Genomic DNA, 13,866 nt, shown 5'->3' on the forward strand with positions numbered 1-13,866 from the left:
CTAACTACTGCTGCCCACAGAATTGCCTTGCCCATGCCTGAAAATTTCCTTAGTAACTGAGGAAAATTACAGACCAAGCAATTCCCACAGTGCCTGCAGAAGGATTTTGGAAACTGAGATTCTATCCTATTTTACAAGTTCGACCCTTTTCCTATAGGGCAGTAGCTGATGAACAGAGGCACACTGCAGAAAACTGAAAGAATAAGGATGCACTGTGCAGAACAGCTGATTTGGTTTTGTGGCAACTCGAGGGAGGCTCTGAACAGCTCAGAGAATCACTCGTTCCCTACAAGGACTCAAGAGTTCTGACTGCAAATTAGGACAGGGAATTTCCTGCCCCAGCTCTGAGGACTCTTTTTCAGCAGCAGCGGGGAAGTCACCTTGTGGTGGCCCAACATCATTCCTGCTCCCAGTTATCCCTACCCCAGCTCCTCTGAGATGATCCTAAACCCTTTGCAGGAATGACTGAGTGATCTATGTAGTAACTCCTTTAGTTTATAGTACATCACAATAAGGTAACCCCGAATTGCTGTCAGTTTCCCTTAACACACCACGTTGAGAGCTTTTGTTGCTACAGGAGCAGATACGGGAAATCTCTGCTGCCACAGGAGCAGTTATGCCACCTTTACGGAACAGACTTCTTCAAGAAGAGGCTTGGTAAGCTACTGTAGGCATGAACCACAATTGCTCCTCCAAGTGAAGCCATCCCCACTTCTGAGTCAATCTGTGGCTAATTCCCTCAGGGACCAAGCCAGTTTGAGAGATTGCTGTTCCCTCTTGAACACCTAGCCACGCGTTCACACTCCCATCCCATCCCAGAAGCTACCCCCCTTGGCTATGGTGATTCAACCACCTTGTGAGCATGTTCTAAAACCTGTGAATTTACTGTGTTAATCTCTAGGAGTTATTTTTCTGTGCATAAACTATTTTAACCAAATCTGTTGTCACTGGGTAATGATGTAGAGTCACAGCCTTAGGCTGTATGACATTTGAAATGAAAAATATTTGTTTAACAGAATTAGTCTAATTTACTCTGAACCACAACATACATCCTAGGTACAAACTCATTCAAATTTACAGATGATTGTGGTCGTGCATGAGTAACCTGTCATTACATGTGGTTGAAAACCTCTCTAATATCTCGCATTGAACCTATAAAGTACCATATTCCTATGTACAAAAAGATCTAAACCAAGGCTTTTTCCCCTTTCATTCGTAACTGTCAGCTGAAAATGTATTAGTAAGACCTTGACCCGACTGCCACCAATGTAATGGAAATATCGAATTTGAGGTGCAGCTGTTAGTATCTTCTACTTGGACACCTACAGTGTACATTATCCAAATAGCTTGTGGGAGGCAGTTGCACACACAACTGCCTTTGCTGCTTCGTGGCAGAACCTGTATGTATGACATTCCCCACTCCTCATCACACCATCTCCAATGTGTATTTCATCACACTGGTGTTCAAGGTAGCTTTAAGAACAAAACAATCTGAAAACACACTGAGGACTGAACAGCCTCGCTAATGAATGGAAATGTGGAGGATAAAAGGTTACAAGTCAGGCTTGGAGACCCGCTTTCTTGCTGACTGCCAAGAAGTCCTAAGGCTTTGAAGACATCATGACAAGCAGTATTTCAGCACACATCCCCATGTCATCCAGCAAACACTGGGAGAAGAATTAGGTGTTTGTGGTGCATGAAATTGTTGCGGTGCATGTATGAAATGATGCCCGAATATATGACTAGCCCCAAGCTGAAGGTTCCCCAGGAAGCCACTGAAGAGTCATGGTCCTAAATGCACTGCATTGTTTTGCTTTGAGATCAGGTCTCATGTTTTTTTCCTTTGGCAAAAATGAACATTCAAATTTCTCCTACGTCTGCACAGGCTTAATCATATTATTTTTACATGTGCATAAAAGGCTGAGATTTTCTACTGAAAATGTGGCTCATGAAGCCTCTTCTAAGGCCAGTCCTGAAGTTGGATTGCTTCTGACTCACAAAGGCATTAGAATATGGGAGCTGCCCCGTCACTGTCTGCAGACACAGATTCACAGCATTGAACCCTTAAGTTTGATTTGATTTGCCTTGTGTCCTTCTGTCAAAAATCAGGAGTGACTATGGCACATCTTTTGTGTCATAGATGAAGGCTTATATATTCCATCTCATTCCCAACATCAGAGATATTTCCAAAGGTGAACCTAACCCAAGAATAAAGGAACGAGTTTTGTTCTGGTTACAAAGGGTAGACTAAAACCAGGGCAAATCTCTGTGCGTGACAGATTTCATGTAAAAGAAGGAAATCTGTTCCATGGCTTTTTTTTCTAAACTTGTAGAAGTAATCTTATGCCAAAAAGTAGGTCTGCTCTAGACAGGTGATAAGAAGGACTGACCCTGGAAAAAGAACATGTTACTACGTTGCTGTTCTTTCCATCACTGTGTGATAAAGTTATCACTCTGTTCTTTAAATTCTCCTAAAAAACCCCACCAAACAAAATCAAGCCACACCATTGCTGGTATTTCTAATATTAAGATCATGCTACAAGAAAACTTTCTCCAAGAAATCAGGTCACTGTAAAGCTCATAAAAAAAGCAAACCACATCACAATCTGTTTTCAGCCTGATTCCCTAATGCATAGCAAGATAGGCATCATCACTTCGGAAGGCCTCAAATTAGCTTAGCTATTTTTTGTTTACCCATAATCAGTTCAGTGAAACCACACAGTCACAGCCAGTTGACTGATCAAAAGAGATTATGGTCTACCAATCACTTGCCATAATGGCTGCAGTCATCTAGATTTCCTTGATACTTTGCCAGCTATCTAGGTTCTGGCTTCTGAATCAAAAATCAGGTTCCACTTAGTACCCACTTATAACTGCATTCCCAGCTACCCAGACTTAAGTTTGGGAAATTGAGCTACACCATCCTGAGTTTCATCTTCATGGATTTTCACAAATATGGCGTTGTGCTAAAATCACATTAAGTCTTTGGACAGGAAATCTAATCCTGCTCATTTACAAATCAACCAGAAATGGTTTTAAGCATATGAGTAGAGAGAATATCATCAACATCAATAGAACTTGCTTAGAATTAGGCATGTCCCTTAGCATATTTCCAGTAAGATTTTACATTGGTGAAAACAGGAGAAGGAAATACCCATTAACCGAAATCAGTAAGTTAACTCTTTCTTGAAGAGTAAAGACTGTCACTACTGGGCATATTTTTGCCATACTGCTGAAGTCAGTCCTAGCATTTGATAAAAGATAGTGGCTCAGGTCTTAACAATTTTTCTATTCCTTGCAGTTTGTTCACATTACATGGATGAGTGAATACGGAAGAGCCTTTGCTTAGCCAAATTTTCATGCCTATGCTTCATTATTTGGACTGCAAAAGCACTTAAATGTCCCAGGAAATAACATTAAATACATTAAATACATTAAATACATTAAATACATTAAAAAAATTCTACAGGGGCAAAAAAATGTAATGGGAAACAGCATTTGTTCCACAAAGTGTTGTACTTAATTTAGCACCAGTGAGCAAACAACTTCTTCTTTACAGGAAGAAATCCTACAACATATGTTTTTACTTCAAAGTGTGCTGAACAAAGTCAGTGGAAAGAAATTATTTAGATGTATCATGGTTATTTTAAGGACACTTTCTACTGTTTGCCAAAATTAAAGGCACTTTGGATTTTCCTGATAAAAGCATTCTTCATAATGATCTTCACAGCAGGCTCATGAATTGGTTGAATCATCTTGTAACTACATCTACTGCCATCCAGAGGTAATTGGTGAAAAGTTTGAAGTGTAAATCTAAGTTAATGGTATCACTAACAGTGAGACACTAATATCGTATATTAGCACTGTTCCTATCAAACACAAACTTAAAGCTGTAGCCCAGGTGAACAGAAATCACAAAAATAAAAGTTAAGTGGGGTAATTCCTTATTCTTTTCCAACAGAACAACAAAACTAACAGTTTATCACATTGATGCTTTAGGTCTTTTGGTGCATCACATATACCCTGTGCTATGCTTTCTATTAACTTTTGGACAAGCATTTCTGTGAATTACACTCTGCCATCTTATGGTTTTCATGCAAACCTCAACTGTGGTTAAAAAAACAAACAAACAATCCAAAACCCTATAGCCTTCTTCACCCCAAAGAAAGCCTGCACTTTGTAACAGCATTTGATTTATGCCAGATCATCTCACAGTAAAGAAAGTAAGTAAACAGTAAGGAATTAAGGACATACAAACACATCGTCACATGTATTTGCTATTGTTCACACTGAAGAGACAGAAAACTTCAGGGAAAGAGAGAGAAAGGATGAAATTGGTCTAAGTGTCTATGGATTGCAAGTACCCAAAGCTGAGGATTACTAGTTTCAAGTCTTATGGCTGAGCACTCACAAATCCAGCCAGGGGCAGTTTGAGAAATTCAGTATCTGAGATTCTAAAACTAGAAATGCAAAACCAGAGATTATCGAAATGAATGAACATTTCTAAGAATTTATCCTTTTAAAAAAATGCTGGGAAAGTCTATTAAGAAAGCTGGAGCTACCATGAAGTAATAAAAACATTTATTTCCCAACAGCTAGTTCTATAATTCAACATTGATCTCACCCTTTCATCTTTTCAAAAGCTTGAATTTTCAGCAGTATCTATTCACCTAGCGGAAGCTGTGTGCCTGCTTGTAATTCTCAGCTCCAAACTGGGAGCTACAGGCTCCAAGTGTGGCTATGATTACTACGGTAAGCATCTCAGAAGCCACTTCTCACAATGGGATAATTTCCCAAAATATCCATGACATTATTTACAAATATCATTTGGTTTACAAATCCATTCAAATATTCCTCCAACTGCCACTGTCCCAACCACACTGTGAAATCACAAACTCAGATATGTTCCGCCTGAATAACACAACATTACCATTTACTGCAGTAATGATTTTGTGGCCAGGCTTCACTAGCAGACACCATTGTGCTGACGACACTTAAAGCACAGCCAAGTGTAGCTGCTTCTTCAGTTATGTCCCATGCTTACAAGAAAAGGAGTTTGGTGTTGTTGGTAAACCAAGCAGATATTTATTTCTTCTGCACAACAGGAGGAGGTCTATACCAAGACCATGAAATTTCAGCTTGCAATAAGTTAAAACTGACTCTGCTGAGGCCTACAGCAAAACCATCCAAGAGTTCAGTTCGGTCAGGGTCTCTCCCATGTTCTTTAGTAGCTTGGATCATTAAAATGATGCAAGAATTTTTTAAGAATTATTCTCTAAACTATTCTCTAAATGATTCTCTGGTTTATTCTATTTAGATGATTCTTTTGTGGTATTTGAAATAACCTTAAGAAGGTGTTGTAATATCTACTTGTGACACATTTCAAAGACCTCACTAATTTTCTGAAAGTGGGATTTTTATAAACAGAACAAAAAAACAACCCAATGTGAAAGCAGTTACAGATTTCTTCTGTTGATTATAATTGTTACTGTTCATTATGTATGTAGAGACAGGATCAGTTCATTGCTGGAAGCAATGAAACCCACAACAAATAACAGTAAAAGGAGTACAAAAGCCATTAAAAAAAAAAAATCACCTTTGAACTCATCTGAGACCCAATACAGAATTTCCTGTCACTAATCCAGTAATCATAAGCGTGCCCCTATTAGGCTACTATCGCAAATGAAGCAATTGAATAAATGAATAGTCCCATTTACTGTGCTGGGACTGATCATACAGTAAATGACAATTTCTGGAACACATAAAGAGGCTGGAATTCAATTCTACACAGCAGTTGCCAGAAAGCAATTTTTACCTTCAAGATTCTTTTTCCCTTCCTTAGCAGGTTCATGCTAACAGTTAAAACAAAATTACCAACTTATGGCATGCAGTCCTTCTGTCATTCCGTTGATACCCGGTAATCGTTAGCACTTAAAGCAACTTTGGAAGTGTAACAGATATTACAAATCAGGTCCTCTCAACCCCAGACATTTACCTGAAGGCTTCTGGGCTTTGCAGAAATGAAATCCAGAAAAAAAAAAACCTCAAATAGTTAGCTCCATAAGGAGAGCATAGGGATCAGTGTAAAGGTATTGACCAGATTGCTGAAAAAGTGGACCTTGCAGTTCAAAAGTATAAATTTATGCCTAGATCTAAATAGTGCTCGCACATCTCTTCAAAGAACTGTCTTTAAAGTTAATTTTATCTGTAGTTCGAGGTGGAAGTACGAGTTGTGCAAGACGGGGAGCAAAATATTATCCGGCGCAATGCCATCTTGTGGTAAACGGGAAAACTGTCTGTGCCATCAGGCCTGGGTTTAAAGGCACGGGGACTCTGCTGATCCGTAGTATAAGTCATGCCCAGAACTACTGACTTGAAAAAACAGAAAAAGACTTTATCATAGTTAGGCTGAAAAAGTATAAGTTGTGATATGCTAGGCATTACACTCTGAGAATCAGCTATTTGTCTTCATTTTACAAGGCTGGCATTTTATTTTCATTCTAACAATACTGTTGTGGCATTAAATTCGGAATCATTTCCATCAGTCTCAACATAATGTAAAGGCAGAGATGTGACATAATTTCACAGAAAACTGTACCTAGTATAAAAACTCCCACCGCTTTCCTTGGCTACAGTTAACTGCCCTCACGAGCTTGGTTTTAGAGCACCAAGGATCATCAGCTCAAAATGTCATGGCTAGACAAGATGAATCACTCTACAGCTATAAAAGGATTCTTCCATAGCTCATTTGTTTAAAAATAGCATGGAGGTATCTGTGACCCAGCTGACCTCTGGGTGCATGCAGTACCACCCGATCCCCTCACTGACAATTACGCCTGCTGAGACATGTCCCAGTGATATTGCTTTCCAGATGATGTTCCTCCCTCCAATTCTCTGCAGGCAGACTTGCCCACAAGACTTGTGTCACTCTGTGGAGCTGCAATACTCAAATTTTGGTCCTGCGAACAGCACTTACAGGCATTGCTCTACAGCAATGACAGTCAGACATAGCAATACACTACTAAAACAAAACCCAAAACCCTTGTAAAAAGTATTTTCCCATTTCTCAGTCTCAAGCATGCTCAGTGTTGAAGGCCATGGCGTGCCTCTTATGCAGGCAGAGGCAAGGGAGGCCACGAGGCTCCGCTGACTTGCCAGTGGCCATGTCTCTCTGCACCTCTGACCATGCTTTTGGCATGTGCCTCCTCTCATCTGCAGGTTCCTTCCACCCATTTTCCACCTCAGTACCATTTGGGGTGGAGGAAAGACAGGTTTGAAGCAGCTCCAGCCAATATAGAATCATAGAATCATAGAATCATAGAATCACTAGGTTGGAAAAGACCTCTTAGACCATTGAGTCCAATCATTCCTATCTGCCACTAAACCATGTCCCTGAGTACCTCGTATACCCATCTATTACATACCTCCAGGGATAGTGACCCAACCACCTCCCTGGGCAGCCTGTTCCAGTGCCTGACGACCCTTTCTGTCAAAATTTTTTTCCTAATGTCCAGCCTGAACCTCCTCTTGTGCAGCTTGAGGCCATTCCCCTTGTCCTGTCCCCTGTCACTTGGGAGAAGAGGCCAGCATCCTCCTCTCTACAACTTCCTTTCAGGTAGTTATAGACAGGAATAAAGTCTCCCCTCAGCCTCCTCTTCCTCAGACTAAACAGTCCCAGCTCCCTCAGCTGCTCCTCATAAGACTTGTTCTCCAGCCCCTTCACCAGCTTCATCAGTCTTCTCTGGACACACTCTAGAGCCTCAACATCCTTCTTGTGGTGAGGGGCCCAGGACTGAACACAGGATTCAAGGAGCGGTCTCACCAGTGCCGAGTACAGAGGGAGAATAACCTCCCTGGACCTGCTGGTCACACCATTTCTGATACAAGCCTTCTTGGCCAATATGGAGCTGTTGGAAAGGACCCACAGGACACCACAAGGAGGAGCAACTCTGCTATGAGGACAGGCGGACAGAGTTGAGTTTGTTCAGCCTGGAGAGAAGGCGGCTCTGGGGAGATCTTATAGCGACCTTCCAGTACTGAAAGAGCCCCGGGAAAGCTGGGGAGGGACTGTTTACAAAGGTTGTTTTTTAGTGATGTGACGGGGGGGGGGGCTTTGAATTGGTAGGGGCTAGATTTAGAGTAGACATTAGGAAGAATTTCTTCAAAATAGAAGTGTTGAGGCACTGGCATAAGTCGCCCAGGGGAGCTGTGGCTGCCCCATTCCTGGATCAAGGACAGGTTGGATGGGCCTTGGGCAGCCTGGTCTGGTGGGATGTCCCTCCCCACGGCAGGGGGGTTGGAACTGGGCAATCTTTAATGTCCCATCCAACCCAACCCTTTCTATGATTTTATGAACCCATCGGCACCGTTAGAAGCGCCTGCCCGTCGGCCAGGGCGTCCCGTCAGAGGCACCGAGAAGGACTAACGCCGCGAGAAAGCAGAAGGAACGTGCCGCTGCCGCGGGACTACATCTCCCGGCAGGCATCGCGGCGGGCGTCCGGCGCGCCGGACCGGAAGGGCCTTGAGTCGCGCTTCCGGCGGGAGCGGCCCCCACGTGCGAGGAGCGTCCCGGCCCGGCGCGGGCCGCCATGGCGGCCGTGCGAGTGGAGGAGGTGCTGGCCGCCGCCGAGGAGCAGGAGGCGGAGAAGCGGCGGAGCGTCACGGTGGAGAAGGAGCTGGAGCTGGAGTTCGACCTGGGCAACCTGCTGGCGCTGGACCGCAACCCGCCGCCGGCGGCGGGGCTGCGCGGGGCCGGGCCGCGGCGGGAGGCGCTGCTGCGGGCTCTGGCCCGCGACAACGCGCAGCTGCTGGTGTCGCGGCTCTGGGAGCTGCCGGCCGAGCGCGCCGGCGGGGCCGGGGGGCCGCTGGTGGCCCTGCTGCCCGAGCCCGCCTTCCGCCTGCCGCGGGAGAAGCCGCCGCCGCGGCCGCGGCCGCCGACCCGGTGGGAGCAGTTCGCGCGGCTGAAGGGCATCCGGCGGCGCAAGAAGAGCTCGCTGGTGTGGGACGAGCAGGCCAAGGAGTGGCGGCGGCGTTGGGGGTACCGGCGAGCGGGAGGCGACCCGGCCCGGGCCTGGCTGGCCGAGGTGCCCGAGGGCGCCGATCCGGAGGAGGACCAGTTCGCCCGGCTGCGGCGGGAGAAGCGGGAGCGGGTGGCCCGCAACGAGCTGAACCGCCTGCGCAACCTGGCCAGGGCGCACCGGGCCGGCTCGGCCGTCCCCGCCGCGCCGCTGCACCCCACCGGCCACCAGAGCCGCGAGGAGCTGGGCCGCGTCGCCCGTGTCGCTCGCGTTTCCACCGCCTCGCTCGGCCGCTTCCAGCCCCGGCTGCCCAAGGAGCCGGCGGAGCCGCCGTCCCGCAGCGGCGGAAGGAAGCGCCGCTTCGAGCCGCTCCTGGGCAACCTGGCGGCCGAGCGCAGCCGGCAGCTGGAGATGCTGCGGGACATGGGCAGCAAGAAGCCGGTCCTTGACATCACCCGTGCCGTCAACAAGCAGCTGCGCCAGGAAGAGGCCGAGGCGGCCGCCGCCAAGGGCAAGAAGAAGCAGTCGCAGCGGGGGAAGCGCGGCCGCCGGCAGCAGCGAGTTGGCCGCAGCGGCAAGAGGAGCGGAGCCCGGCGGCAGCAGCAGCAGCGACCCCCGAGCAGCAGCACGGGCGGTGGCAAGAGGAAGAAGGCATGAGGGACTGCGTGGGCACGGGCTGGGGTTCCCCGCCGAGGCGTGGGAAGGGACTGTCACTGCCAGCCTCCTGCCCCGTGCTCTGTTCCCACGCTCGTTTGTCAATAAATACACCCCAGCTTTTTCAAAATGTCCTGCGTTTGTCTCTTGGCTGGCAGTCGGGGACGACTGTGTTCTCCATCCAGGGGGAGCTGGTGGTGGATTGAGGGAGTCAGGAGTCCCGCTTCCCCGCAGGCTGGGGGTTTCACAGGGACAGCCAAGTGTTGTTGCTTCGTGGCTGGCTGCGGCTGCAGCATTTCCAGACAGAACTGAGGCTGGGCAAAGCTGTCCCTTGCTCAGGTAGGTGAGATTGGGTGGAATGTTAGGGTGGGGTAACGGCCTGCTCAGTCAAAAGGCTCTCTGTTCTCAGCAAGTGGCCTCGTGGTGGAGCTCTCGCTCTGTAAATCAACTTCTGCTGGCTCTGTGGTATTCGGGCTCAGTTGTAAAAGAAAGCAAACTTACTTCACTGCAGGGCCCAAGAAATTGTACGGATTTCCTAGAGATTTCAGTGGATTAAATAAATAAGCCAAAGCTGGTGACTAGCCACTGAATTAAACAGAAAAATGTTTATATTGAACAGCAAGTTAAAACCTAATTTTCCACCTGTACTAACAGTAATCAATCATTTCATAGAAATAATTTCAGTGGTTTTCTTTACTAAGCATCTTGAGAGCAGATGTTGAAAATTACTTCTGATTTTGCTTGTTATCCTCTTGAACTTTGTAGTGTCTCCCATACTCATAAAAAAAATTTTTGTCCCAATGTGTGGCTTAGCTACTGAACTGGTGCTGTTCCTGGGGCAGGAAAATAAGTTTCAGCAATCTCAAGGGAATGGTAATGTAATATCTTGCTGCAAATTAGTTTTTGAAAAGGCTAGGTGACTACCAGTTCTGTTGTCTCATTCTGTAGCTGTTCAGTAGGGTGGAAGCCTGAGCACAATGAAAAAGACAAACCTCTTTGTAAGGCAGTGTCCTTATCCAGGTATCCTCCAGCCTTCTTATGTTGAGGATTCCAGAACTGGACACAATACTCCAGATGAGGTCTCACAAGAGAGGAAGAGGGGCAGAATCACCTCCTTTGACCTGCTGGCCACACTTCTTTTGATGCAGCCCAGGATATGGTTGGCCTTCTGGGCTGCAAGTGCACATTGTCAACCTTCTCATTAATCAGCACCCCAAAGTCCTTCTCCGCAGGACTGCTCTCAATCACATCATTCCCCATCCTCTATTGAAACTGCAGATTTCCCTGAGTCAGGTGTAGGATGTTGCACTTGGCCTTGAACCCCATGAGGTTCATACAGGCCCACTTCTCCAGCCTGTCCAGGTCCCTCTGGATGACATCCTGTCTTTACAGTATCACAACTGCACCACTCAGCTTGGTGTCATCTGCAAACTTGCTGAGGGTGCACTCAGTCTCGCTGTCGATATCCTTGATGACAATACTAAACAGCACTGGTCTCAGTACGGACCCCTGAGGGACACCACTTGCCATGGATCTCCATCTGGACTTTGAGCCACTACTCTCTGAATATGACCCTCCAATCAGTTTCTTATCCACTGAACAGTCCACCCATCAAATCCATATCTCTCCAATTCAGAGAGAAGGATGCTGGGGGGGGGGGGGGGGGGAGGCGTGTCAAAGGCTTTACAGAAGTCCAGATAGATCACATACGTTGGTTTAACTGTATCCGCTGCTGCGGTTACCCCATCACAGAAAGCCACTAGGTTGGTCAGACAAGATTTGTTCCTGGTGAAGCCATGCTGGCTGCCATTAATCACCTCCCCATCTTCCATGTGCTTTAGCGCAGTTTCTAGGAGAATATGTTCCATGATCTTCCCAAGGACAGTGGTGAGGCTGACAGGTCAGTAGTTCCCAGAGTCATCTTTTCTACCCTTTTTAAAAATGGGCACAACATTACCCTTCTTCCAGTCACCAGGGACTTCTCCTGATTACCATGACTTCTCAAATATCATGGAGAGTCTCCTGGCAACCACATCAGCCAATTCCCTCAGGACTCCGGGATGCATCTCATGAGGTCCAAATCCATATCTCTCCAATTTAGAGAGAAGGATGTTATGAGGGATAGTGTCAAATGCTTTACAGAAGTCCAGATAGATCACATCCATTGGTTTTCCTGTGTCCGCTACTGTGGTTACCCCATTGTAGAAAGCCATTAGATTGGTCAGACAGTCCCTGGTAAAGCCACACTGGCTGCCACTAATCACTTCCATGTGCTCCAGTTTCTAGGAGGATCTGTTCCATGATCTATTCCAGGAACTGTTCCAGAGGGACCTGGACAAGCTGGAGAAGTGGGCCTCTGAGAACCTCATGAGGTTCAACAAGGCTGAGTGCAAGGTCCCACACCTGGATCGGGGCAATCCCTGATTTCAGTATATGATGGGGGATGATGTGATTGAGAGCAGCCCTGCAGAGGTGCACTTGGGGGTGCTGGTTGATTGGAAGCTCGACATGAGCTTGACATGGGACACATGTGTCTCCTAGGGCGGCTAAAGCCCTTGCTAAAAACCTAGCTAAGCTCATAAATCGAGCTTTAAACTAGATGTGAAGGCGAAGGGGGTTGAGACCAGGCTAGACAGGAGCGAGACTGGATGTGGAGCACTGGTGATTCAGAGAGGGTGTGCTGGTGAGGACCACCAGTACATCACCATACAAAAAGTGAGGGAGAACACACCTGGGGGTGCTAAGGGAGATATGGGCACTCTGGAGCTAGCTACTCCAGTTACCAGGCAATTGGGAATGAACTCTGTTCCTTCTAAGAGGGCTGAAAGCTCGGCAGCTCAGCTGAAGTGCATTTACACCAATGCACACAGCATGGGGAATAAGAAGGAAGAGCTGGAAGCTGTAGTAGGGCAAGGAGCCTATGATGTTGTTGCCATCATGGAAAAGTGGTGGGATGACTCACATAACTGGAGTACAGCTACGGTGGGGTACAAACTCTTCAGGCGGGACAGGAAGGGTAGGAGAGGAGGTGGGGTAGCCCTCTTTGTAAGGGAGGACTTGGACACCATTGAGTTGGATTGTGGCGATGAGGAGATTGAGTGCCTGTGGGTTAAAATCAGAGCAGCCCACCAGAAGGTACATTTTGTGATGGGAGTCTGTTACAGACCACCCAGCCAAGGAGAAGCAGCTGATGAGCTCTTCTATAAACAGCTGGGGTTAATCTCTAGATCAATGCCTCTTGTTCTGGTGGGAGACTTCAATCTTCCTGATATCTGCTGGAAGTACAATAGAGCAGAAAGGAAGCAGTCTAGGAGGCTCCTGGAGTGCGTGGAAGACAACTTCCTTGCACAGCTGGTGAATGAACCAACAAGGGAGGGTGCCCTCCTGGACCTGCTGTTTGTGAACAGAGAAGGCCTTGTGGGGGATGTGGCAGTAGGAGGACACCTAAGACAAAGCGATCATGAGATGATAGGGTTTTCTGTTCTAGGTGAAGTGAAGAGGGTGGTTAGCAGGACAGTAGCATTAAATTTCCAGAGGGCAGACTCTGAACTCTTCAGAAGGCTGGTTGGCAAAGTCTCATGGGAGACAGTACTTAAGGGCAAGGGAGCCCATGAGGGCTGGGAGCTCTTCAAAAAGGAAATCCTAGCAGCTCAGGAGAAAGCCATCCCCATGTTCCAGAAAAAAAGCCAGCAGGGGAGAAAACCAGCTTGGTTGAACAGAGAGATCTTGAGTGATATCAAGAAGAAGAGAAATGTTTATGGGCTCTGGAAGAGGGGTCAGGCCTCTTGGGAGGACTACAGGAGGGAAGTGAGATTGTGTAGAGAAAAAATCAGGAGGGGTAAGGCTCAACTAGAAATCAGATTGGCAAAGTCTGTGAAAGATAACAAAACATCTTTCTATAAATATCTAAATAATAAAAGGAGGACTAGGGAGACCATACAGTCCCTATTGGACGCAGAAGGAACAACAGTGACAGGGGATGAGGAAAAGGCTGAGGTACTTAATGCCTTCTTTGCCTCAGTCTTTAATTGTAAAGAAAGTCGTTCCCTCTGTGCACAAACCCAGGAGCCAGAGGAGCAAAATGAGGCTCCCATGATCCAAGAGGAGGTGGTCAGAGCCTTGCTAGACCAACTAGACAGCCACAATCCTATGGGGCCAGATGGGATTCACCCAAGGGTATTGAAGGAGCTGGCGG

At 46.8% G+C, this 13,866-nt stretch overlaps 1 protein-coding gene across 1 annotated transcript; it reads left to right on the forward strand.

The window, feature by feature from the left end:
- Window positions 1–8,521: 8,521 nt before the first annotated feature.
- Window positions 8,522–9,801, forward strand: RRS1 (ribosome biogenesis regulator 1 homolog). Its single transcript, XM_069854172.1, has one exon. It carries the CDS (start codon window positions 8,589–8,591, stop codon window positions 9,672–9,674), a length of 1,086 nt encoding a protein of 361 aa, XP_069710273.1. The 5' UTR covers window positions 8,522–8,588; the 3' UTR covers window positions 9,675–9,801.
- The last annotated feature ends 4,065 nt before the right edge of the window (window positions 9,802–13,866 follow it).

Source organism: Phaenicophaeus curvirostris, chromosome 3 (assembly GCF_032191515.1).
Source record: "Phaenicophaeus curvirostris isolate KB17595 chromosome 3, BPBGC_Pcur_1.0, whole genome shotgun sequence".
NCBI classification, from domain to species: domain Eukaryota; kingdom Metazoa; phylum Chordata; class Aves; order Cuculiformes; family Cuculidae; genus Phaenicophaeus; species Phaenicophaeus curvirostris.